Consider the following 26,342-nt stretch of genomic DNA (forward strand, 5'->3'; position numbering starts at 1 on the left):
GCAGTGCCGAGCCGAGCCGAGCCGAGCGGAGCGAAGCGCGCCGAGCTGCGATGGAGGGCGCCGAGACGGCCAGCCTGCTGGGGGAGCGCAGCCTGGGGCCGCCGGCCCGCTTCAGGACGTACCGGCGGCGGTGGTTCCTGTTGGCCGTGGTGTGCCTGCTGAACTGCTCCAACGCCATGGTGAGTTGCGGCCGCCTCTCCCGGCGCGGGCAGCCGCTCCCCGCAGCCGGCCTGGGCTGGGACGCTCCTCCGGAGTGCTGGGGAAGGGGGCGGCCGCCGGCAGCCCCGGGTGCCCGAGCAGCGGGCGGAGGCGCGGAGCAAGCAGGGCACACAGCCCTTCCCTGCCGCCTCGCTGTGCAGCAGATCTGGAGAGCAGGTCTGGCCGCTGCTGCGGCTGCGGCTGCTGGTGCGGTGGGAAGACGGGCTGACATGGCTCGCCAGAGCCAAAAACACCTCCTGTTTCTTCCTAGAAGCAGCCAGGCAATCCTCAGGGCTCTGCCCCAGTGCCCTGTCTCAGATCCGCCCCCTCATCCTTGGAGCACCGGAATCGGTTGTACGCGCACAGTTCGGAGAAGCGTCAGTCTGGCCGTGCCTGACGGACGGAATAACCGGGTTTTACTTTTGAACTTTGTCGTTCTGGTTATGACTTAGGCCTTCACGCTTTCCTTTCTGACGGGTGGGATCCGGGACACCGAGGGGTGTGACGGGGGAAGGGCAGGATGGGGCGGGAGGGTGTGTGGGATCTCCAAGAGCACAGCAGGAAGTACCGCAGCGTCAAGTCAGCCTGGGATGAAGCAAAATGTGTCCTGCAGCACAGCAAAAATTGCTGCCGAGTACACTTCGTGTGCCATGAGGAGACAGAGAAAGTGTTCATCGTCTCTGAGGGTCACATGTTTCTAGCCTAAGAATAGCAGAGCAGTGTTGAAACGCCATGGGAGAGGAACAGGAGTTAACTGCTGCATTGCTTTCCTGTGACAGCAGATTTATCTGGTCAGGAAAAGAAGCAAGCTTCCTTTCAGGGTCTGTTGCATATGCAGAACACTATAGGAGTGATTATGCACTAAACGGATGGTTGTATGAACTTCTTTTGGCCTACTCTGCCTTGTTCTGAGAGACTTGAAACATTTGGATGCCAGGTCATATCCCACCTGTTGAACTGATTTAAATTCAGTAGTTATAGAGATAAACCCATAAAGCTTCCTCTTATCAAGGCTTAGTGTATGAAAAAGAAGCCCAGATCTTTGCTCATCAAGTCTTTGAGGACATTGTTGATAATTATCAGACTGATGTAGAATTATTCATGTTCTTGAGGATTACCATGCTGTGAATGCAGGCTGTCTGGCAGACAAGATCAGGCACTGCAACCTGCAAACATGTAAATGCTTTGAAGGATGATTAGGTATTCCGTGATGCAAGAGTGCTGGAGTAGAGAAATGGAAAAAACATAGTGAGAATTTGGCTGTATATGGGGAAAAAAATTAATGCACCTTCTCAGTGGAAAATCAGTATATCCTTTAAGAGCGTAAAAAAGTGTTCTGCAGAAAAGCCCCGCTGCTTGCTTGCAGTTAAATTGGCACAGCAGATGAACATTATGTGACACGAAATAAACCCTGGAAGTGGACGGTGACAGCATGGGTGAAGGAAATTGTACCAAGCCTTTTTCAGGATGTCTTGTCAGATTTTGACTTTGCTGAAATCTTAAAGGTGAAACTTTAAGAAACAGATCTTTTCAGTATATCTGCAAGTATTACTGTGTCCTGTGTTTTGCTGAAAACTTTGTAGCTGTGGAAGATTGACCTGTTCTGTTCCCTTTGTATCTTGACAATTTCCTGACTGCCCATAATACTATTTTTCTACGGTATGAAATTAGGCCAGAACTTTACAACTTCAAAGCTGGGTGCCTAGTAAGTATCCTAGAGTGGAATTACTGTTTCTAAGCCATTGCAATGATCTGGAATGGCAACTATGCTAACATATAAAGTTGTAAGCAAACATTTCCTGATGCTAACGTTTCTTCTAAATGTTCCTGATAAAAATCACATTAAAATTGACGTAGTAGTTGAAAGTCCATGAAATCAAAGTGGTTGGTTGCTATTTAAATGTTACAGACGAAAAGATTAATTAACCAGTTCTGTAATGTGAAAAATTGCCCTGCAAGTTGTGTCATCAACTCCTGTGCAGATGTTGCGTGCAGCACTTTGTTTTATGTACATCTGTGTCATTATCTGCAAATGCATGTAGTGAGGACAGGACTTTTGAATTGTCTGGCTTGAACCACATTTGCTGGATCAAGCTTCCAGAATGATGCCTTGTATTCCTCATTCTTGTCCATTGACATGCAGTTTTCTATTAAGTACTGAGTGGGGGAGACTTTCAGTGTCAAGGAGACAAGGTAGAAGCAACTTAACTGCAGGTCAGCACATTTCGTCATGCAGCAAGTACAGGCTGAGAAAGGAGTATTTCTTAGTCTGGTTTAGAGTGTGATTGAGCAAAGCCAGAGCAGACCATGTGGTGATGAAAGAGGTACTCTTCCCTATATCCTCCTGCTGTTTTGTCGTGTGAAATCCTTGCATTAACTGGAGCAGAGTGGAGTTAATATGATATAGAGGCTTTTACACCAACGATAAATATAGCACCTTACTTGTGCTTCTGTTACTGACTTGAGTTTAAAAGCCTCTGTCTCTCCCTGCTGTACAAAGTGGGTACTACCTTATCAGGAATTTCTTGTCATTTCCTAAATAGAGCTGTTCGGGGAATTCCTAGCTGACAATATAGTGTGAAAAACTGCTGCCTTATCTTAGGAATGCCATAAGCAGACATCAGCATAATATACTTGCTGCCTGAAGTCGTGTACAGAGAGGATGTTGTGACCACAGCTAAACTTAGATGATTTATCCCCAGCTGTCTCTTGCAGCACTGCTGATGGGGGGGTTGACATAACTCTGTCTGTGGTTTCTCCCCAGATTTGTTTTGCCAAACTTATGCTGTGGTTTTGAGTATGATTTTCTTCATCTGAAGGCTTAATGTTTAAGAGTGTTCATGCTGTGCTTGCAGCTGCTGTAGCACATAGCTCCTCCCTTTTTTCCTCCTTCCTGCGAAGCTGAACAGGTGGGAACTTTGTGTTTCACAGGAGGGACTTTCTCTTGCTTTAGCACTGGAGACACAGAAAAAGACAGGAGAATGAAACCAAGAGTGTTTACTGCCCAGTGCTGTGCTCACCAGCATGAGCAAGCTGGGAAGGAGCAGGGGAGCAGAGGGTTGGCGCTAGCTCACACTTGGCCAAGTGGCTCCTGACTCACCAAGTGGAGGACTTACACTACCACTCAGTGTACTTGGGAGAGGAAGGAGAGCTGCACAAGTGGAGCCTGGCATGCTCCAGGGCAGGGTGCACACGCTCCTCACCCACACCTGTCTGCTCCAGCAGTGCCCCTGTAGATACGCGTGCGCACACTGCTGCTGCTCTTTTTCCTGCTACTTCTCTTGAGAGCTGTAGAGACTAAAAGAGACATCTTGGCAAGGATCTGGCCTTTTCTGAAGATCACACCTCTGTCCTAATGTCCTAAACTCCTGTGTCAGCATGGGTTCTTTCAGCTGAGCACAGGAGCTGTTTGCTTCCAAGCGGTGTGTCCCTTTTAACCTTAAAGATGAGGACTCTGGTGTAAGGACTTCATCATCCAGTTTCAGGGGAGAAGGAGGCAGCATCCATGTCACATAAAGACCTCTTACATCACCTTGTAAGCTGTCTTCAAGCACATGAAAGAATGCATGCTAGAGTTGGCAGAATTGCTGTAGGTCAAGCCTGTGTGGGGACTGGCGAGCTGTGCTGGTGCCTGTTACGAAGCAGAAATTCCCATTTCATTCCCATTTCACAACCCCCTTGGCTCCGTCTTTTAAAACTGTACATAAAAGTTACTGCAAGCATTTCTACAGTTTCATTCTATAGTCAGCTATACAGTATGTTGGGACAATGAAAAGTACTCCTTATAGCAACCCTCGCTAGCTGATACTGCCACTGACATGGCAAAGTGGCCTGATTCCCACCCTGCCTGATTGCATATGCTTGCTTTCTGCAAATACTTTCCACTTTTAGAATCTTGATTTGTTCATGAGGAAAGCAGGCATTGATTACCAGCTTGCCTTTTGTGAAGAACATGTCTGGCACTGCTTTTGTCAGGGTTGTACCTGGTTATATGTGTGGTGCATCAATATTGCTGCACTTAGAGACCCAAAAATCTTGCATCTGTCATGTATGCTGTTTTCAGCATACGTGACAGCTCACAGCTGTTGGTTACCAAAGTGTAGAGCCTGTGTGCAGTCCCACCTTCAGGCACCACCTTGGTACCACTGCAGACAGAGAGCTGGTGTCTCCCAGCCTACCTCCTGCAGAAATGGGAGGAAGGACAAACACTGGGCTCCCTTCAAATGGGTGGAGGGAAACCAGATCCTGCAGGTGAAATTGGTCCTGGAGAGTCTGTGTGGGAGTGGGAACAGTGAAGGCAGTAGGGTGGAAGAACTGAACCAGGAGTTCTGTTGGAGTTGTAAGGGGAATGAGTGCAGATCTTGGTCAAATTCTGGGAGGAAGAGAGTGGGACACCTGTAAACCCTTACCTGTCAGCTAAGAGTCTACAAGGATATCAGAAAGGACAACATAAAAACTTAAAAATGCAATCAGGATGAGAACAGCTGTAACCTGTTTTGATTACAGGAATGCCCATGCAGGCCTGCAGTTGTCATAAGATCATGATCATAGAATCATAGAATGGTGTAAAAAAAGACTGGATGTGGCACTTGCTGCCATGATCTAGTTGAACAGTTAGAACATCGGCTGGACTTGATGATCTTATAGATCTCTTCCAGCCTTGAACTTCTGTGATTCTGTGATTCTGTGATTCTGTGTAGGTTAGAAGGGACATTAAAAATCACCTAGTTCCATCCCTCTGCCGTGAGCAGAGACACCTTCCATTAGACCAAGTTGTTAATCCAGCCTGACCTTGGCCACCTGTAGACATGGAGAGTCCATAACCTCTCTGTGTAACCTGTTCCTGTGCCTCGCCAACTTTAAAGTAAATTTCCTAATATCTAATCTAAATCTACCCTCCCTTAATTTAAGGCCATTCCTGGTGGTTCTACCACTGTATGCCTCGTGAAAAGTCCCTCTCCATCCTTCCTTTTAGCCACCTTTAATAAAGATTAAATCTCAGTTAATGGAGAAGGGACCAAGCAGTCTCTGGCTGGTGCAGGAGAATTAAAATGTCAGCTAGAAGAAGATTAAAGCAGAGGGCAAGAGAGCTGAAAGTGGAGCCAGAACCATTCCCAACGTCAATATTAGTCAGAAAGTTTGAATGTCAGTGCCCTGGCCCTGGTGCAAGCCTCATTGTTAAAGAAGATGTGGAAGGGCCCTCCTGTAGCTGAGGATATGAGTTGACTGTGGGTAGAAAACATTTCTGTCCTTTTCTTCTAGTGTTGGGGCATGGCTCCCCAGCCAGACAGCTGTGTGCAGGGGGAGTTATAGCTGTACTCCAGTGTCAGCTGGGACAGGCTCGGGGATCATCAGGGGCCCTTGTGTTCTCTTCCTCAGCTGCTAAGCACAAGTTTTTATAATGAAGAGTGTATGCTGAGGTATGTCTTCCAGACCAGACTAGCAAGCACTGGAGCTTTTGCTATCTTTAAACCTAAAACCACAGTGAGATGAAGGTGTTTCTAAGGCCTGAGCTCAGAAGAGGAGTGTAGGAGCTAAAATTCCTGCCTTCTTCCTGGAGAAGAAACGTCCAATTATTGGAGAATAAACTCCAATAAGCGTCCATTATTACACTCTCTAGATGCATATGTGAGGAGAGAAAGGAGAGAAAAGTCCATAACTAAATGCTGAAGGAGCAAATACCATGATCTAAAACATCAGTGAAATAACGATTGATATTGGATTATACTACAGGAGGAGCTGCAATTTGAAAACAACTAATGCCAAATCTATGAGAGATTGCTGGGGAAGTGAGTTTTGACAGGTGTCAGGGGATTGATCTCACAAACTCATTGTGGCTTTTTGGCAAGCAAAGATAAGAGTCCCTGTGATTTAGTGGCTCTGCATGGGTGTGGGAACCCAGGACATCCCTCTGGCTGTCCAGAATGGCCAAGACCCCTGCCAGGGGGCCCAGAAGCCCTGGCACAGAGCCCAAAACACCTGTGGTTTTGATTGTGACCCGTGGAGCAAATTACCAACCTTATATGAAGATCAGCAAGCCACAACAGTTTAAATAGAATAATAGTGAAATTATCACAGGGTGGAAAAGTAGATTTTGAGGTTTCTGGAATGAGGGTTTAGGAGGCAAGATGGAGGGATCTGGGCGTGTCCAGCCTTTCTCCTTCTTCTTCTTGGCCTCCATCTTCTGCTGTGATGTTGGCACTTTTAGACTGGTTTAGAGTAGAAGCTCACTGTCTAACATAGGTGATAAGTATTGGAAAGTTATTATAAACATTGTGTACGTAGTTTTTAGTAAAAAGATATAACACCTCCCTGGGGGGAGGCAGAGTGCCCGGACTGTCTTGCTAAGCGGATCTTGGCAGGACAGGAGAAAGAATTTTATAGATAAGATGCAATAAAAAACCTTGAGACTGAGGAAATTAAGAGCCCTGACTCTTTCTTCAAGCACTGGTCTGGGAGAAGAGACTTTCAAACTCTTCTCGGGGTCACTCTGACAAGCTAAAGATCCTGACACATGGGCTTCCATGTAAATCTTTTGATTAACTTGCCGTGGTCCAGAAAGTGAACTGCTGCTGCCTTTCATCATTATCTATTCTAACTTGTGCCAAATTGAGAATTTTGTCAAAGTTTGCCAAAAGGTTTCAATAATTGTAGTACTAGCAGGGCTTTGAAGGAATATAAGCTGTAGTAGGTGAGTGAAAATTGCTTGCCAGCATCGCAGTCAGGAGTTTACCTTGTGGCATCTATTGAGCTGCATTTGGAGAAGCTCATGTGAGCACAGATGAAGCAGTGCCCTGCATAGCAAGAACGCATCTTGATGCCTTCTACAACTTGCACTGAGGCTCTGGTTTTGTGTGGCCTCTCGGGCAATGGAACTGCATGCAGCTTGACCAGACCACAAGGGTGTATTTCCACATAGTGAAGCTTGTGCAGGGACTGAAAATTGCAATGACTGAACAACCCTGCAAGAGGTATCTCTCTGTTTCTACTTTCTTTATCTGTTCCAGAAGACAACAAGCTTCTGGGGTCTGACATCCTATAACCCCACACATTGTCTCTCCCCTTGTATCTGTCACTGTGATCTGCAGTGATAAGCTTTGATACAGGCCATTAAATTAAGACTTGGACTTGATGGTCCTTGTGGCAACTTTCCAGCTCAGAATATTCCATCATTCTGTGATTCTGAGGTTTTGGTGTGCCAAAGATGAGTGAAGAAAATGGCCCTTGGAGAGTGCTGGAGGCCAGAATCTCTCTCTGTCTCTGTTCTCCATTCTTGGAGCTTACAGGACTTTGATCTCACCAAGAGAGAGCTGTATCTTCTTTAAGTGCTCTGAGGGGGCTTACCTCAGGGTGGCCCCTATGTAGGTGCCAGCCTTGGCAATGCAAAGTTTCAGAAAAGCATGTTGGATAAGGGCTCTAGTTTCCAGCAGAAGAGCTTATTAACTGCTGTGGGTGAAGTTACCATAACTGGGAAAACCAAAAGCAGAAGGTGTCATACTGACTGTGTATTTCCCTGAGTAGGCAAAACCCCACAATGCCACCTCTTTGTTGTAGGGGCATTTGGTGGCCTCTTTGACTACAGTTACATCTTGAGCTCCATTGCCCAGTTCTGAATTTCTGTGTTAGAGCAACACATGGTAAACAATGAAACATACTTTTTCTGCCCAGACCCATAAATAGACACACTTCCTATTTTGAGGGACAAGCTGCAACTTTCCACCCTCCATGCTCTCACATGGTTATGCTAGGACTGGAGCTCTTGCTCAGGATAGGAATATGGGGCAGCCCCTATGCTTGGTTTTCTGCATGAAATGGTTTTACTAGATCTAATGGAATTGTGCCAGTGCTTGGTCCCAGATCACCTAGATGCATACAGTCACTGAACAGAAAATGCTGTGCTTTGGCTTGTGGCATCACTTTCCTAATGATGTAATGCATGGTTGATCATGTTGTGTAGAGGAGCAAGGGGGTGAAAATGTAGCTGGCTTACAAAATGTATCATCTCTTTAATTGTTTCCTGGTAGAGTGTTTCATCACCACCACCCCTGCGTAGAAGGCGTTGAGGAACGCAGAAGTGCTGTTGTTGGAAATACACAGCTGGGATTTGTTTAGCAGCAGTTTAGCATCCTGTAAGCAAACTAATGCTCATGTCTCAGTCATGCTTGTAACATCTAAACAGTTACATTAGCATTAAACAATTAAACTCTCATCCCTGTCTGATGGAAATCTGGAAAGTGACCTGGATTAATCTCCTTGTTGTCTAAGAGTACAGTTTGCTTCTGCACCTAGCGTCTTCCTTCACCAGGTTGTAGAAGCTGAGTAAACACCAAATCCATCCCCTACCAGACCTTTAAAGGATATCACATAGGTGTGTCTGAGCCCAGCATGCTGATAGGAGCTCTGAATTGAATACAGGAGGTACAGCATGGCAGCTTCTTTCGGAAAAGAAGAAAGGGCTGATGCTAGGAGTCCTTGCAAGGCTGCTGAGAATATATTCAGAGCTTCTCTGTTACTACCATTTACTCATTGCCTCCCTGCCAGGGGAAAAGCCTAGCTAAAAAATCATTTGTGTGTGGCTGTTGTCACACGGTGACTCTAGGGAGAAGAAAAGCCCATCTCCCCTCTGCTCCTATATAATGTCACAGTTTTTATGGTCCCTGTCATGTAAGAAAAAAAACCCCAGGAACCCTGGAAATAACAAGAAACAGTTTGTAGGAGCACACCTTTCTCTGAGATTTTCCAAGTCTTTTTCAGTTAAGCGTAAATGCCACATCTGATGCTGGGTGCAGGATGCAGGCTGTGAGGAGGAAGCTTGTGATGACAAAAGGGAGTACCTGGAAAGCAACTGTGGCTGTAGTTCTTTTGTGGAAAGCTATAACTGAAGTTTTTGCTCACATTTCTGCAGACTTTATAACCTTGAGTATTCAGCAGCAGCAAGATCATCCTGTAACAGTGAGGCAGCCTGTAATCGGCATCATTGAATGGTTAGGCCATTTGATAGGTTAAACCAGTGTTTTTGAAAAGCACTAGGATGCATCTTGGCAAAGAATCTACAGGAACATCCTCTAACTTGCAGTACCTCATTTTCTTTCTCATGGATGTGATCTCAGAACCTGATTTTAGGATCAAGCAGTTCTTGTCATTCTCATAAGAAACCAGAAGCAGACAGGAACAATGAAATCAGTGTCTACAATGAAGTTTAGGGAGCTGTGTTCAGATATGGCGCTGGAAGAAATATGTGGATAGTTGTTGAAGTACCTCTTTTGTGTGTACCTCCCTGTTAGGTGTTCTAATACATTAAATAATGCAATCTCTAGGTAATTTTATATCTGTTGAGCGTGTCTAGGAAGGCAGGGAATAATGTATCTCTTGGCTGACACATAGTAAAGTTCTTCTTACAAGGCCACATCCAGGTGTTAAAATGGAACTGAAAATACCAGTCCAAGTTTAAGGGATCTTAGCTGTAGAGAGGAGGTGGCAGATTCTATTTGTTTATGCTAACACAGAATGAGTCCATGTGGTTTCCATCAGGTAAGTAAATGCATCAGAGCCAACCTGTTCAACATGGGGACAGGAAAGGTACTGATTTCTACTTTTGCCAGCCTCCAGCATCAGGACTAGGGGACTGGGGATGAAGCAGTGAAATGTAAGTGGTGCTCTGGGCCAAGTAACTGCGGACACTGAAGGTTTGAAATTTTATTACCAGCCTTAACATCACAGTTTCAAGGAGAGACTAAGACAGCAAGCCTCCTCAAAACTCAGTTTGAGGGCATGCTGAATTACTGTTCTGTTGGGAGTGTTCATGTTTACTGATTTTCAGTCTTTGTTTGGCAGCTCTGGCTGACATTTGCTCCTGTGGCTGATAAGACAGCTGCTTACTTCCACATTTCCCTGGAGACAGTCAACTGGCTCTCAATGGTGTACCTCCTCATCTCAATCCCATTTGGTCTGGTGGCAACATGGGTCCTTGACAGCGTGGGGCTCCGCTGTGCTGTGAGTTGAAGTGTTCTGCTTCCCTGAGAAAGTTTCACCTAGAGGTAGCAGTAGAAGCACAAATCAGTAATGTACACGCTTTGAATAGGAGTCTTCCCAAATGCTGCAGAGAATTAGCAGGTTGGAAAGGTTGGAAGCTCTATCCTAGTTCAGTAACATCACTTCTGTGGCGATGGTGGAGAGAGCAGTGGGAAAAGTCAGAATAAAGTTGTATGCTTGCCTTTTCCAGCTTTAGTTTTCATTGTCTTAGCCAACTGACAGGGACAGATATTGTGAGCTGACTCTGTGAAGTGCTTTCTGTAATTGGGTCAGATTTGCTATGGAAAAGTCTTAGCACCACAATTTTGTTGTCTGGGCCAGTTTAAGGAATAGCAGGACAGAGTGCAAGCAAGAGACCCCTATCAGGTTAGAGCTTGGCCTCTGCTAAGCCAGCTTGCGATCTGTGCACAATCCCAGAATTGTGTTGTGGAATGCAGCAGTGAAACACTAACATGCTAATAGAATAGAAGAACATTTGCAGGATCCATAAGCTGGATGATTCATTGCCATTATCTTTGGTTTGTCACAGCAAAATATGGGTGATGGCGCAAACTTGATAGCAAGGTGTAATTAGCGAACTTCAGATTTCTCATCAATGTGGTTCTTATATGGGGCTGAGACAGCCACCTTGCTCCCTGTCACCCCAAGACATTCCCTAAGGAGGCGGGTAGGATCAGGAGCATCTCACAGTGGCCCAGAGAGGTGGGCAGGGTCTGCGGGCAGTGATTACTGACACCCAGTGTCTCCTGTAATGCGTTTGAGACCTTGCTCATGCTAATCCATTGTATTAAGTTCTTCCCGTCAGGCTTCAGCACGCAAACCCTGTTTGTTTCTGCTCACTGCAGGTGGTCCTGAGTGCATGGCTGAACATGGTTGGTAGCATCACCCGGATGTTCAGCGTTCTGAAGTTCCTGAGCTTGGGTTCCCAGAGTTACTGGTACCTGTTTGTTGGACAGTGCTTCTCTGCATTAGCACAGCCTCTTATCATCTTTTCACCAACAAAGCTGGCAGCGCTATGGTTCCCAGACCACCAGAGAGCAACAGCAAATATGATTGCATCAATGTGTAAGTGATAGCTGCAAAGTAACATTGCTGCCTCACAGAACTTGCTAGCAATTTGTTTGCCTTTCAGAGGCAGCAGGCAGAGGAAGTCCTTTGTACTTCAGCCATTTGCCCTTGCAGATACAGCTTCACCCAAAAGTCTTCTAGTCATGTGCAACAACACAGATGAACACGAAGTGGATATAAGCCACATCCAGGTGCAGTGCTCACCACCCAGACTCCTAACCTTCTTTCTCTCTTCCAGGACCAGGTTGTCATCTTTGCCTAAATATCACATAGGATGACGACAGCCCTTAATGTTACTAAGTCTTTAGTGGCCTTAATTTTGCAGTTTCTTAGGAAGGTGTCTTAAATTGCATTGTAGTGCCAGTGGTCACAGTTGCCAAGTTCTGTAACTGGATGGAGGGGAGGTGAGGCTGCTGTGGCAATTTTGCCCACCAGTTTCATCCAGTAGGAACGCTGAGCACATATTCCTAATTGGTATGTACGCACCCACAAACAAAATATACTTGTCTGTCTGCACAAACATGTTGGGGATGCTAAATGGCAGGACTATCCATGCAGAAAGCACACTTGCCGTGCTAAGTGCCTGGAATCTGGGAAACTGGATAAGCAGATAAGCTTGCTCTAATCACATTCCTCTCTTGGCTCCTTTGGGCACAGATAGAGACAGGATACCACACTTGATGGACCTGTTTCCTCTCTTCATGTGACACTTTACCCAGCAGCCAAAGAAATCTCTTCCTCTTTTCTCCAAGGACTTGAGAGGTGCTCCAGAAACCGGGCTGGTTCACTGGCTCCAGCTGTGAAGTCTCACAGTACCTCTATGTGTGTGGCAGCCCCATCTGTCCTTCCCTCAAAACAGCAGCAGCTGCCTTCCCTCCCCATTGCCTTGAAGCTGTAAGGAAGGGTTAGGTATGGAGAATGAAGAGCAACCCTATGCAGCTTTTCTAATGCTGCTACTGGACTAGAGCATGGGCACTGTTGTTTAGCAAGAATGGATCTATGGTGTTAGAACAAATGAATTATTTTTGCACTGCTTTTCCTAGTGCTGAGACAGACCTTCACCTTCGCTGCTGGAGAAGGAGCTCTGTTGTCAGGCTCCTGACAACAGGCATTACCAAGGACCACTGGGCACTCAGTGCTTCACTGCCCTGAAGGACTGCAGCCTGCAAACAAAGGGCTCTTTTAAGTGAGAGAGCAGCCAGAGAAGCTAAAGAGCATTTTATTCACACAGCATCCTCACAAATGAATCTAACTATGACAAAGAACAAACCTGAAGAGCAAGGAACAGTGGAATCCCAAGACCTGAAGCTGTTCAGTATCTGGCATGTTGGGATGTCAGAGTGCAGGCTGAGTGGTGATTATTGTCTGCTGCAGCACCTGCATGTTGCTCTATGGAAGGCTTCTATTAATAATGCCTGGTTACATCCATAATGTCTGCTGTACAGTATCAGGATTTAATTTCAAGAAAATTTAAATGCTGTCTGGAAGGAGGATCTGCCGCAGCCCCAGTCTTTTAATCCAGTTTTTAATTAACTCATGGGAAATGTCATTATCTCAATGCTCTTTATGCCCTGTGTATTCAGACTTGTTGCACCTGTCTGTCAGGTAGTTATCAGCTCTTCTCTACTTTGTCTTGAAAGACTTGAATGTCTCTTCTCTACTTTGTCCTTAAAGACTGAATGGCTCCCACCCAGGCACTTTACAGCCAAATTTCCCTTTGCTTCTTTGCACTTGTCTCCATTCTTCCTGTTGCTGATGTGAGCTTTTTGTGTCATCTTGCTCCAATTTATCAGTGCCCACTTCCTGTGTAATTAATGCTGAGCAGCACTCAGAATTCCAGTTCCGTCAGTATCAGTGCTGCATGCAGAAACTGGCTCTACAGCCTTCTGCTGTTAATGCCTATGGATAGGCTTCCATGGGCTTTTGTGATAAATATGAACCTTGCACCCAGGATCCTGCTGAGCAGCTGAAATTACTATGACTCAGCTGTCATAATGATTAATAACTCAGCTCAAGTGTTTGTTCTGCCCATCACTTATAGAGACTTACTCAGAGAGAAGCAGTGCAGGGCCAAGAACTCATCTCCTGTAAAGATCACAAGAAATTCTCCTGTGTCAGAAAGAGCAGGAATTGTCTGAGTGCACTAAAGTGACCTCTGCTTCATTCATAGGAGTCTTCATTTACTGAAGTTTGTTGGTATATCACTTTCTTCACCCTGAAGAGTTCCAGTGCATCAGGATCACTGACCACAAAACACCAAGCCCCACTGCAGAGTACTGCAAGCTAGTCCACCAGGATCTCTCGATCATAATGTATAGTTGATTAACTCAGTGGCCTCCTTTCCATTCATAATCTAGGCCATGCAATAGCTCTTCCCAGCTCTTCCCAGCGACTGAAATCATGTAATTACTCAAGTGGTCTCAGTCTTTTCAAATTTAGCCCAATGCTCACCTATACCTTTCCAACGCTCATCTACACTTTCTGGAACTTCTTCAACATGTTGATAGCTCATGGAAACAGCTGACTAGTTTACAGGCAGTCCCCTACAATGTCCAGTTGCATTTTACCCCAACAGAGAAGATGTAATCCATCTCCTTGGAAACTCTCTTTAATTGTTTCCATGTACTTAGAAGCAGGTAATATTTCACCGGCATCATAAGCTTGTCCTTTCCCAAGCACAGAGTAGAAATGCTACAGTTGTGTGCTACAGGATTATTAATGATGCCTCAGCATCATTATAGAACAGACAGGGGTGGAAGTCACCTCTTGGGATCATCTTGTTCACCCCCCTGCTCAACCACAGTTGTCAAGACCAGGTTGCCCAGGTTTATGTTGAGTCAGGTTTTAATTATCTTCATGAATGGAGGCATAGGAGCTTATCTGTGCATCTTGTTTCAGTGCTGAACAGCTATCACAGGAAAGAAGTTTATATTCAGGTAGAGTTTCCTGTGTTACACTTTGTACACCACTGAGAAAAGTCTGGTTCCATCTTTATAATTGCTGATCAATGTTCTTTTCTCCAAGCTAACTAGTCCCAGCTGTCCCAGTGTCCTTAGGGATGAGAGATGTTCCAGACCTTTAATCATGTCTTTGGCCTTTGACTGAACTTGCTCCACCAACTTGGAACCTTGTATCAAGGAACCCAGCATTGGACTTGGCACTCTGTATGTTTGTCACCGGGACTTAGCAGAGGAGGAGGAAAATGATCTTCCACCTGCTCTTCCTGATGCAGCCCAGCGTGCTGTTGGACACTTTTCTGCAAGGATTCATTGCTAGCTTATAGTCACCTTGCAATCCACCAAGACCCCACGTCCGTCTCTGCAAAACTGCTTTCCAGCAGCTTCTCCAGGCTGATTGGTCCCACCTCTTTAGTGGCTTCTCACATGACAGAATCTCCAGTCCTCTAATCATCTTTTCTCTTTTTTGGACCAGTAAATTCATGTCTCTCCCACACTGGGAACCTGAGAACTGCTCACAGTTCTCCAGATGTGGACTTGCTAGTGCAGAGTAGAGGGTAAAGACCAGCTCCCGCTGACAACACTGCCTAATGCTGAGCCCAGGATTGTGGTGACTTTCTTTATCAGAAGGCCATGTTGCTAGTTTCTGGTCAAGTTAGTGTGTACCAGGACTCCCTGCCCACTTCTCCTCTGGTCCTTCTTTGCACAGGTGCTTTCCAGGTGGTGAGTCTGAAGGGGTACTGGTGAATGAGTTATTTTTCTTCCCGAGATGCAGCATATTGTATTTCCTTTAGTCAAACTTCACAAGGTTCCCTTCTGCCTATTTCCCCAGTCTATTGCAGTGCCTCTGAGTGGCAGTACAGCCATCTCTTCTGCAAGTCACTCCTCCCATTGTCACATCATCTGCAAACCAGCTGTGGGTGCATTCTGTCCTATCATCAAGGTAATCTGTATGGCCCCAGTATCAACCCCTGTGGTGCATCACTGATGACAGGGCTCCAGCTGGTCTTTGTGTCAGTGATCACAATCCTTTGGGCCTGGCCATTCGGCAGGATTTCAGTTCATCTCACTGCTTCCTTGTGTAGACAGTACTTCCTCAGCTTGTCTGCGAGGTTGTTATGGAGATAGTGTCAATTGCTCTTTTCTCATCCATCCAGCAGTCATTTCACTGTATTAAAGCTATCAGGTTAGTTAAGCATTTTTCCTTTTCACAGTTTCATCCCTCATGTGCCTGGAAATGGTGGCAAGGATTGATTATTCCATGACCTTCCCAGGGAACAAAGTAAAACTGAAAAGCCTGAAATTCCCTGGATTCTTTTTCTTGTTCTCCTTGAAGACAGGAGTGACATTTGCTCTCTTCCAGTCCTCAGGAGCCTCTTGGAATTGCTTTTAAAGGTAACCAAAAATGGCCTTGCAATGGAAACAATCTGTTACTTCAGCACTGATGCGTCCTATCAGTCCCATAGATTTGTGTGTCTGGCTTAATGTTCTCCAACCTACTGTTTCTCCATTAAGAGTAAATCTTTATTGCTTCAAACTTTACCTCTGATCCCAGGGCTGAAGAGGTGAAGAAGGCATTGAATACATTTATGTTTTCTGTGTCCTTTATCACTGAGTCTTCTGCTCATCCAGCAAAAGGCCCACATTTCTCTTTCCTTCTGCTGCAAAATGCTTAAGGGTACCTTTCTCATTGCCCTTCACCAGGCTCACTAGGCTGGCTTTGGCTTTCTTAACCCCACCCCTGCATGCTAGTAGAAAAGCAGATTTTCTTGTTTGACTGTTTCCAGAATGTTGCCTTAACATTAAAAAATTGTTGCCTGTAATTTTGAATGTTCCCAACCTGAGTCCCAGGAGTGCTGCTTCACACACTGCTCGGCTCCAGCCCCATAATAATGCAACTGCCTCCTCCTGTACAAAATCTGCAAGATTCTCTGCTGCCATGTAATTTTTGTACTGGATAAGTAGCAGAGATCATGTTGTATACCTGCCTGGCATTTGCAAAGGAAATGTAAAGGCTTGAAAGGTCTCAGGAATCAACCTAGTGTGACTTTTTTGTTCATGGCCTTTTGACAAAGAAAAGTAATGGCATCCTGGTGACCCTCCTGAAGAGCATTGCCAGCAGCTTGAGGGAGGTTGCCCATCCACATCTGAAGAACTGTGTCTGGTTGTACATTTCTATATATAAGAAGGATATGGACGTATTAGTGTAAGTGCAGTTAAGAAGCCACTAAGACAATTAAGGGAAAGGAGCATCTGTCATGGCAGCAGAGGCTAAGAGAGCTGTGGCTGTTCACCCTGGAGCAGAGGAATCCTCTACGCAATGTATACATGCCTAATGGTATAGGGGAATACAGAAAGAAAAACACCTTTGTAACTCTTGCTATGTAACACCAGGACACATGATATGGATTCGCCCATTTTAATTTTGTCCCTTTAGCTTGACATTTACTGAGGCAGCCTTGTGAGAGTGAGGACATCCTAGTCCATAGTTGAAAAACAGGTTATACAGGAGTTAGGAAGGGAGTTGAAGGGAGATGGTTTTATAGAATGGATTTCATGCGAGTGAGACAACAGATGTGGCAAGAGTAAGACCACACAGTCAACTTCTCCAAATGTTCCCCTCCTGGTTCTCCCTATATATGCCTTGTTTTGTCCTTGTTCATTACAGTGCTGCACACTGCAGCTGTGATGCTGGCAGGCAGTAGGGGTGGATACATGATTCTGACTGCTTGCATGAAAAAAATATTTCTCTTCTATTTCCTTCCAGCCAATCCCTTGGGCATTCTTATAGCAAACTTGTTGTCCCCTGCACTAGTTCCTGAAGGAAAGCACATTCCATTGATGGTAAATGAGAACTGCTTTAATCAGTCAGCTGGGCTGATTTGGGTTCAGCTGATTTATTTGTTTGGACGTGGTGGAGCTGGAAAGACTGGTAACTGGTCTTGTCTTTTTGTTGCATAGCTGGGTATTTATGCTGTCCCAGCAGTAACAGCCTGTGCTCTAGCAACTCTGGGGATTCATGAGAAGGTCCCGCCAACACCTCCATCAGCTAGTGCCACCAACTCCAACTCACAGCCATTCTTCACAGGACTCAAAATGGTAAGTGTTGCAACCTAGGGACTGCCATGCTGGAGTGAGGGATGCAGCCCTGCAAGGTGGGGATATGCTGAACAATCTGCCTACGAAACAGACTCTGAATGCCCCTCCTCCAAACCTGCCATGGAAGCCCCTTAAAGGAGATTCCTCGGTATTCCTTCCTTCCTCAGGGAGTGGAAGCTGCTCACAGCAAAGCTGCAAGAGACGCTGTCTGATCATTCAGCTGTGAGCTGGCAGGCGTTCAGATAGCTCAAACAAGCGGACTTGGGCTTATCCAAGAGGAGCATACAACCTGAATCTTCTAAACAGATGTGGTAACAGTTAGGATAGCACATGGCAAAGCAAAGAAGAATTTGAGTACTGAAGATTTCCTCCCTCCCTAACATGGTCCCCATTGTAACATGTCCTCTGGCTGAATTGCCAGGACAAAGCCACACCTTTGTCAATGGTCATAGGGTTACCTTGTCAGCAATTTCAACTGAGGAGTCAGAGTCACTGACCCTCAAGTCTGCTGTCACAGACAGGCCTTTTTCCTCCTCCACTTATTTACATTAATTTCTTTTTTTAGCTCCTGAGAAACAAGCCATACATCATCCTGGCAGTGTGTTTTGGAGGAGGAATTGGGATGTTCACCTGTTTTTCAGCTCTGCTGGAACAGATCCTTTGTGAAAAGGGGTATTCAAATGTGAGTCTTCCTCCTTTTCTCACCACTGTCCACATTGTCTATGGTACAATCAGATTGATATTCCCTCATAAAGGACTCAGAGCAAAATGAAGACAATTGAATATGCTGCAGTCTCATATCTTATTTGCTCATGTTATCTAATATAGATCAAGCAGCAGATTAATCCAGAACACAGTCAGACTCAGTATAATAGATGAACTGCATTTTCATTACTGCCCATGGCCAGGCTCCCATTTGCAAACAAAAATGTTTTCAGGAAAAAAGAATATTGTGATTTTTCTAAGCCACTCCAGAGCACTGCTTATGCAGCCTTCTGTCACCTACTCCAGAGTAGAATGGGGCCCAGGCAGGCCCTAGAGTGAAGCTGAAGACCAGCTGATGCAAGCACCTTTTCCTCTTTGGACAGATTTACATGAAGCCAGGGCAGTAGAAGAGGTCAGTAGTACTGTAACAACTGTTTTTTCATCCTTCTCATTACATCAGCAGGTGCTGCTTTTACAGTTCAGCACAGTATGTGCACAGCTGGTTCCTGCTGCTCTCCTCCTCCTGCGTATTGGGAGCCCCCCCCAGTTCAGGCATTTTCTCTCAGCAGGCTGCACTTCAGTCCTGGTATATGTATTGCCATGGGGGTCCTCTTAAAACACCTCTCCAGCTGTTACATATGCACATTAACATGTCTGGCTTCTGTTCACCCCCTCTTCAGCTCCCAGATCTGATATCTGGCTCAGGGGTCTATGGCCAGGTCGCATTTTGCACACTCCATTGGCTTTTAACTGGAAACCTTAAACTTTGCAGCCTTGCTTTATATGCATCCTGATTTGTCTCTGTGTGACTGGATTGTCCTGGCCCTTTAGCCCAGAGAAGCTATTCCATATACCCTTTCCTTCCAGTGCCACTCAAGGTCCCAAAAATGTTTTTCCAAGTTTGTTAAAAGCTTCTCTGCTTTCAGGATTGCTGTCTGTGTTTGAGTTCTTATGGAGCTCAAGAAGTGCCGCAAGCAAAGGGCAATCAGTGCAGGCAACAGAGCTTGTACCCTATCCCAGCCACTGCTCACTGTCTCTCTAGTTAGACTTTGACTCAGCTGATGTCTCCTCTAACATGCTTTGGGTGTGCCAGTGCAGGTCCCTGGTTAGAAAAGGGCCAGGAGGGTAATTATAGACATCAGCAGGCAGTTGGGCCTGTTGTCACCAGTATGGACAAATCACCTGACTGCCCCTGGAAGAGCCCTGTGGCTCCAGGCTGGAATATTTAATGCCAGAGACCTGCTATGGCTCTGCATCCAGCCTCCCTTGACAGGTGTACAGAGACTTGTCATCCTTTGGGAGTGCTGTCACTGTGCTGACCCCACACACTTGTAAAAGTACCTGGACTCTGTCACTTGCGACTCATAGCCCCCTGATGGCCTCAGCTACTGCAATGGGCAGGGAAGCTTTTCCTGCCTCAGTACGTGAACCACTGGTAGCTGGCAGATGGGTCAGTGACATTAAAATGTCTTTCCTAACTGCTCTAGTTTCTCATTACTTGTTCTTCTGTCCTCCAGGATTTTGCTGGCCTGAATGGTGCACTGTTCACTGTCTGTGGTTTGTTGGGTGCTTTCCTGCTGGGCTTGTATGTTGACCGGACAAGGAAGTTCATAGAGTCCACCAAGATCAGTTTCTGTCTGAGTGCGCTTGCCAGCATCATGTTTGCCGTGGTGAGTTCTCCTTTGCGTTGTGCCATCCTCGTGGGCTTATTTCTGTTGCTATCTGATTAATCATCAACTTAAATCAAGGTCATTTGATGTCACAGTGTTTCTTAAGCCCTGTGTTATGCTTTGGGATTATCTCTTTGGGCTAGGAATTTCTTGTTTTAAAGAAAAACGTTTTACTGAGGATTTGACTGTGGAGCCTGAGACAGACTGAATTGGGATAAAGATAAATAGACATAATTTTACTTCTCCATACTGGATCACCATATTTGCTTACTGACTCCTGAGACCATTCTTTTAAACAAAAAAAGAAAGGGAATGGCTAAGTATTTATATCACAAAAATGAACAAGAATGTCATGTTTTTCCAACTCCTGCCTTTAACAGTGGTGAGTATTAGGGTTGTAACATTAGTGGGAAGGACGTAGTTATATTCTACTTCTGAAGTAGTTCCTTGAGAGAGACAAGAGAGGCAGAAGAGGAAAACACTTGAATTCAGCCAGGAGAGGAATGCACAACCTGGAGACTTTACACCGACAAGGCCAAGTTACAGGTACTGTACTCAGGCACAGCCATTGCCAATGGGAGCCATCACACAGCACGAATCTGATTACAGCACACAGCACCACAGAGGACCCAGAATGGTGCAGGTTTCTGCTTTCCCAGCAGTCTTATCCTGTGCATTTCTCTTGTGTGATAAAAAGTCCAGACTTTCACTAGAGGGTGATCACACCTTCCCTGGGACCAAGGCCCCAGAGATTGTAGTTCCATTTGGAAGAGACAGACAAATACAATGCTTTTGTCAATGTAGGACAAGGTGCCTAAAGCACACCTTGCATTTTCCCTTTTCATTTTCTGACATTTGTTTTGAGGATGATCTGAATATAATCCAGCTTGCGGGGACTCAGGTGAAGCGCTGAATAGGTAAGAGGCTATGTTAGGAGCAACAAGCAAACCTATTCCTCCTGCCCTTCCCTCTTCACCTTCATCCCATCCAGAAGAACTGTTAATTCAAAGTGGTAGAACAAAAATCACCCATTGAAATCTGTTTGATCCCTTTGTGCTTTGAACTCTGATTCCAGACACATAGAGTTTTCCTTTACTTAACCAGTTTAGCTGGGCCAGGTTTGCTGCCATCCCAGGACAGACACCTTGTGTTCCTCTGTGGGAATTTATTACATGGTGAAGGAAGGAGGTACCGGCAGCATGGCTGCAAAGTTCTTTGTCTTTAGTAGCATTGGCTGAACAAGGTCATGCTCTTCCCTCTAGAGTTAGGGACAGGCTGTTCTAGGCACTAAACTAATCTCCAGGTTTTGTAAATATTTTAGGTGTTTTTTTTGTTTGCATTTTTGTTTGGATCTTTTGATATTAAAATCCTAGTGTTACAAATGTGTGTCTGATTTTCCCTATCATTTAGCTGCAGCAACCCAGAATTCTCACAAGTAATCTAATGCAAACATAATTTCCAAAATGTTATGTTGCTTTGGGACATAGGTGTGTGTTTCACTTGGCCCTAGAGAGATGTTGAACAAACTACTGGTAAGTTACTGACCTGACCAGTGAAGTTACTATAGTACAGCCATACCAGTGCTTTTCAGATAATTCTGCTGATCCTCTCCTTACTTCAGTTCAACAGACACCTCTCCATTTTGTAGCCTTCTGTTGACTTTAGAGGGCTGAAAGTAAAAAATTGATTTCAGGAAAAGGTAGGGAATATACTGGTGAGCCACCCCCTGAGACTTTCTCTGCAAAACAGTGCTGACATTGAGACTTTGGTATTGTTTTGTTTTGCCTGCAGACTTCTCGGTTCAGACATCAGGCCGTCACGTTGGCCATCACCAGTTCAATCTTTGGTTTCTTTGGTTTTGCTATCTACCCCATTGCCATGGAGCTGGCTGTGGAGTGCTCCTACCCCGTAGGAGAGGGCACATCTACAGGTCTGATTTTTGTTGCAAGGTAAGCAGGTAGATTAAATCCAACTGAAACATGAGCTTGGGTTCCAGCATTCACACACATACACAGCTAAATGTTTTAAAAAAGGGAGGACTTTGTGGAAGAGGCACAAGAAAAGCAGTAGGGAAGATGAAGGTCTCCATTGGTTGGCACAAAGTATGATTTATGCCCAGCACCACCTGCCTCTGAAGTAGATGGGGGCTGCATGGCTAATAGAGGCACCATTCCCACTACAGTACAGAGTTGAGTCAGTTCCCAGTACTCTGTTGAGGGACAGTGACTGTCCTTCCAGTTACCAATTTACCTGTCTAGGGCTGCCTCTGGATTTCAGCAGGAATGACTTGCTGGAGCTCTAAGCAGTGACACCAGTGATATGATGCTATGTGTTTGTGTCAGGAGGAGGCACAGCAGCAAGAAACTCAGTGAGGGGAGTCAGACACTGCCTTTGAAGGCTGTTGTCTCTTACTGGTTGTGGACTTAGTGACTGCTGCCAGCCAGCTGTGAATGAGGAGTAGGCTGAAGCCACAGCCTTTTTTATATCCTCAGTCCTGCAGTGAGAAGTGTTTCCAAGTCTCTGCCCAGTGAACATGCCTCAGGTTTTTGACAGGTGTAGATCAACACCTGCTCGCCTTCAGAGGGAGCGTACAGTGATCCTGCCACCCTAGCCCTGTGTCTGAAGTTGACCTGGACACCCTGTGGGACAGAACCAGTTAACCAAATGCCTGGGCCAGAGGAATCCAGCAGTAGCTTTCTCTGCTAGAAGGACCATGCTGCAGAAAGAGACATCATTCTCTTCCAGCTGGGGAAGGTGGCACTGTCTGCAGCACTGGTACCTCAGGCAGGTAACATAACTGCATGTTGTCTTCTCCCCACAGCCAGATTGAGGGTGTGATTTTAATGATTCTTCTACAAGCTCTCACTGTCCGTGTTTCTGAGGATCCATTTTCCACCTGTGCCCTGGACCAGGATGGAGCCCTGGACTGGACAAGTAAGTATGTCCTTGGGAAATGATGCTGGACACTTGGTTGCACCCCATGTACTCCCCACTCTTCTCCAGGTCTCAGTGTGAGGAACCCTGCAAGTCTGATTCCTATTGTAGAATATCTTTTAACCCCTTTTCTGAGTCTGATGGTGCACTCCTTGCCGCTCCTGCTAAACCAATCCTGCAAGATTGAAATAGAAAGAACTCTAAGGTGCCATGAATGCCACTGCTGGCTCTGGGTTAAAATTTCTCTTGCAGTCACCCTGCAGAGGCTTGAGTTTCATAAAACTAGAAAGCAGCTGTTCTAAGGGGAAGCCACTGTCCATGTAGCATAACCAGGGCAGGTTTTCATATCGGAGGCCAAGGTTACAAATGTTTTGACTGAAAGCTACATCCCTTTATTCTGCACACACAGCTGCCTGTATTTGAGCTTTGTTCTCACTTACTCCAGATTTCCCTTCCTTTCCTAGCTGGTCAGAAGAGATAGCAACTGAGATCAACAGGAGCACATAAGTGTTTTCAGTGCGGGCTAAACCCTAGTCTTGATCTCTCATCTGGTTCATGCCACCTGGGGACACCGTAGGCAAAGGCTGACCATCACCTATTAAATATATCCTGATTGGCTGAGCAGAAACTCCCCAGAATAAGGTCTGCTAGCTGTAAGGGATCAAGGCTTCATAATAACTGTCCCTGAAAAGCAATTTGACTGTTTAACCTATGAAAGTCTGCAATTTGCCATTTAATCAGATCAGAGCTGGATTTTGGGGTTAGGAACCCATTCATATTCCTTTCGTGGTCTGATAGATACAGGAAAAAAAACCTGTGGAGAAGGAGATGAAGATGTTCATTTGGGACACTGGTGAAATTAGAACTACTTCCAGGCTTTGTTGCATAGTCTTTTAGATATACTTTTTCTTTCTTTCAGAAAAGATTCTTTAAACACAAATTTGTCATTAATAAAAGTTCACGTTAAGTGTACTTTTCTACACGTTGCTCTCAGATGATATTACAAGAAGCACTATCTGTGGAGCTGTTCCCTTGTGGACCTCAAGTGATTTGATTCAATCTTTTTTGTAATGTTTTTCACTAACCCCCAGGACACAAACGTGTCCCTTACAGAGGGACACACACTCCTACAAGTACAGTGTCTGCTCTGATTTAAGACCTCCAACCTGGGGGGTCATGCAGAACAGTGTTCTGGAAGCCTTCCACATTTTAAGTAAATACTCTTTCTATGCCAGTGGTAGGTAAAGCAAGACTTGTCTGTTACCAAACTGGTCATGTCCCACTGTGGTCTGCACCCTGTCCTCAGGGGTATCCTTTGGCAGGAGGTCAGACAGAATGTGTTGTTTTGGGGAGCTGGCCTGTCTGTTTCTGCACCCATGGGGAGTTTTGGCTTCACTGCCTAAAAGCGTATCTCTCTCACAGCTCCGGTACTGGTGCTGGCTGGCCTCTGCAGTGCTATGGCTTGTTTCTACGTCATCTTCTTCCACACTGACTACAAGCGGCTCCATGCTGAGACAATCAGTGCTGATTTGGTCAAGGCAGAAGATGCAGCGACAGCACATGTTCCTGAATCCTAAACAGGCCAAAAGGGGATGCCAAGGGCCAGGACTCAGACTAGTGGGCATGGACCAATCCTGAGCTGGTACAGCTGGGATATCTGTGTCATGTTGCACAATAAGCAAGGACTAGAGCAAATAGCACCTTTGCTGTACATCTCTCAGCCTTGTGTTTATTTGGGGATCTGGGCTGTTAAGGGCTGTCCTGCCAGAAAGGTCAAAGTGGCAATGGACAACTATGCTCGCAACTAAAATTTTTAGCTGACTTGATTCAACCTAAAGAAATGCCACAGTGGAGGGTAGCATCATATTTCAGACATTTTTAAATTTTCATGTATATGGATCAAGGGTGAAGGTTTCAGAAAGATGGAAGCTGTGCCTACCACAAACCCAGTGGAAAACTTCTATTTAAGGACTGTGGTACAGCATAACAACTCTTCCACTCATGTTGGAACTAATTGTGCCTTTTAGCTAAAGGGCAGTAGAAGCTAGAGCATCCTTCCATTCCAGTGGGGATATGTAAGTATGTGATCTGTAATGGAAGTCTGTTACAATAAGTCACTTTGTCTTCTACAAGAAAAGAAAAGCCTTGCTTGTACTGCTGCCTATAAAAGAAAATATCAGTAAGCAGCAGAAGTTAAATACAGCAGCATTTCTCACCCCTCTGCTTCCCTGAAAAATGCTGAGACATTCAGGATTAGCTTGTTTCACTTGGGATTCTGTTTCTTCACCTCTCTTGCAATTTCAGTGGTTTAAGTTTTCACAAGAAGATGAAATTACTGGTTTAGTATTAGACTAATGTGATGGTCTCCTATAAAACATCACTCCTTGGGGAATGACACTGTAGTGCCTGGCATGATGGAAGCTGGCAGAAGAACTGGCAATGGTGACACTAGTGCAGGGACTTGCCATAAGTTTCTGCAGGTGACAGGGGCTTTGGGGCAGAGACCAAGTAAGAAACAACATCAAAAAACACCTGTTCTCTCTGCAACTGACATCTGTTTTTTAGTGTTAGATGAGATGGGAAGTGACACAAAAGATCCCATTTGGAGTTCAGTTACACTGACAATTACAATGGGCACAACTGGATTTTTCATTTTACAGTACTTCCATGGCAGTGTAATGTCCTGCTTTGAGTTCAGGTCTAGGTGTACTACCTAAGAAATTCTTACTTTATAACACTTAAGTGGTAAAAAAAAAAAAAAAAGTTGGGATTTTGTGATGCTTCATGCTCAGATTCAAGGGAATCTGAGTACTTGCTGATTAAGGGACCTTGATGCAAATTGAACCTGTGACTAAGTTCATCCAGTCCAGGTAGAGGACAGTCCCAATGCCAAGGACACACTGTGCCAGAGGAATACTGTACAAAGCAGCTCTATCAGTGCCTGAATTCTCTCTCCCATTAGCACCTGGATGGTTCTCCCTTTGTAAAACGCGTTTGCATCCTTCTAAGGAGCCTGCTTGTTCCTACAGCTACAGCTATGCTCTCACTAATAAGCACTGATGTTTGTCAAAAGGAGCAGGAAAGAGGTCTGAAACCCAAGTGAAACAAGATTGTTTAAGCCTGTCAGAGGAATGAGATAGCCGTCTTTTGCAAAACTAGCCGGTCAGTTCTGCAGTCCTGGAACTAACACACCAAACAGATTAACACCAAATTTACCTGCCACTTCTGAATTCCACTGTACTGGGAAGCAAGAAGCACTTAATACTTTATAATTTTATATATTTACAAATGTTTATGTTTTTTTAATAAAGGGTGGTTTAAGAAAGCATTAACCTCTTCTCACTGTATTATCTTTTAAAAAGTATTTTATAAATGCAAGTGTTTGATCTGCAGCACAAAGCACAGGCCCCTGTATTTGCTAGATGTGCTTACACTGACAATCTGTGAAGTATAATCTCAGATTAATCTCAGATTCTTAAAATGACCATGTGAAATTAACTGCAGGATAAACTATGGTTAGCTCTGTTTTGAAGGACAGGTTAAAGGAGTAAGGAGATACTGCTAGCAACTGTCTCCAAAACCTGTTGTTGCCCTGGTGAGAGAGTCTGCCTTGCACCAGCTGAGACACTATTATCTCTATCCAAGCACATAAAAGAGATGATAAAAAGGGGACATTTTT

At 45.2% G+C, this 26,342-nt stretch overlaps 1 protein-coding gene across 1 annotated transcript; it reads left to right on the top strand.

Moving 5' to 3' along the window:
- Nucleotides 1-25,556, top strand: SLC49A3 (solute carrier family 49 member 3). Its single transcript, XM_059493128.1, has 10 exons — nt 1-179; nt 10,033-10,191; nt 11,076-11,295; nt 17,023-17,099; nt 17,217-17,354; nt 17,920-18,036; nt 19,577-19,729; nt 21,521-21,678; nt 22,551-22,663; nt 24,086-25,556. Exons 1-10 carry the CDS (start codon nt 51-53, stop codon nt 24,238-24,240), a joined length of 1,419 nt encoding a protein of 472 aa, XP_059349111.1. The 5' UTR covers nt 1-50; the 3' UTR covers nt 24,241-25,556.
- Nucleotides 25,557-26,342: the final 786 nt, after the last annotated feature.

The sequence above is a fragment of the Ammospiza nelsoni genome, chromosome Z (assembly GCF_027579445.1).
Source record: "Ammospiza nelsoni isolate bAmmNel1 chromosome Z, bAmmNel1.pri, whole genome shotgun sequence".
NCBI lineage: Eukaryota > Metazoa > Chordata > Aves > Passeriformes > Passerellidae > Ammospiza > Ammospiza nelsoni.

Excerpts from the sequence above, each read along its gene's own strand:
- SLC49A3 (XM_059493128.1), top strand. The coding sequence starts at position 51 with ATGGAGGGCGCCGAGACGGCCAGCCTGCTGGGGGAGCGCAGCCTGGGG. Across the intron at positions 11,296-17,022 it reads AAATATGATTGCATCAATGT|CCAATCCCTTGGGCATTCTT; the intron begins GTAAGTGATAGC and ends ATTTCCTTCCAG. Across the intron at positions 19,730-21,520 it reads CCAGCATCATGTTTGCCGTG|ACTTCTCGGTTCAGACATCA; the intron begins GTGAGTTCTCCT and ends TTTTGCCTGCAG.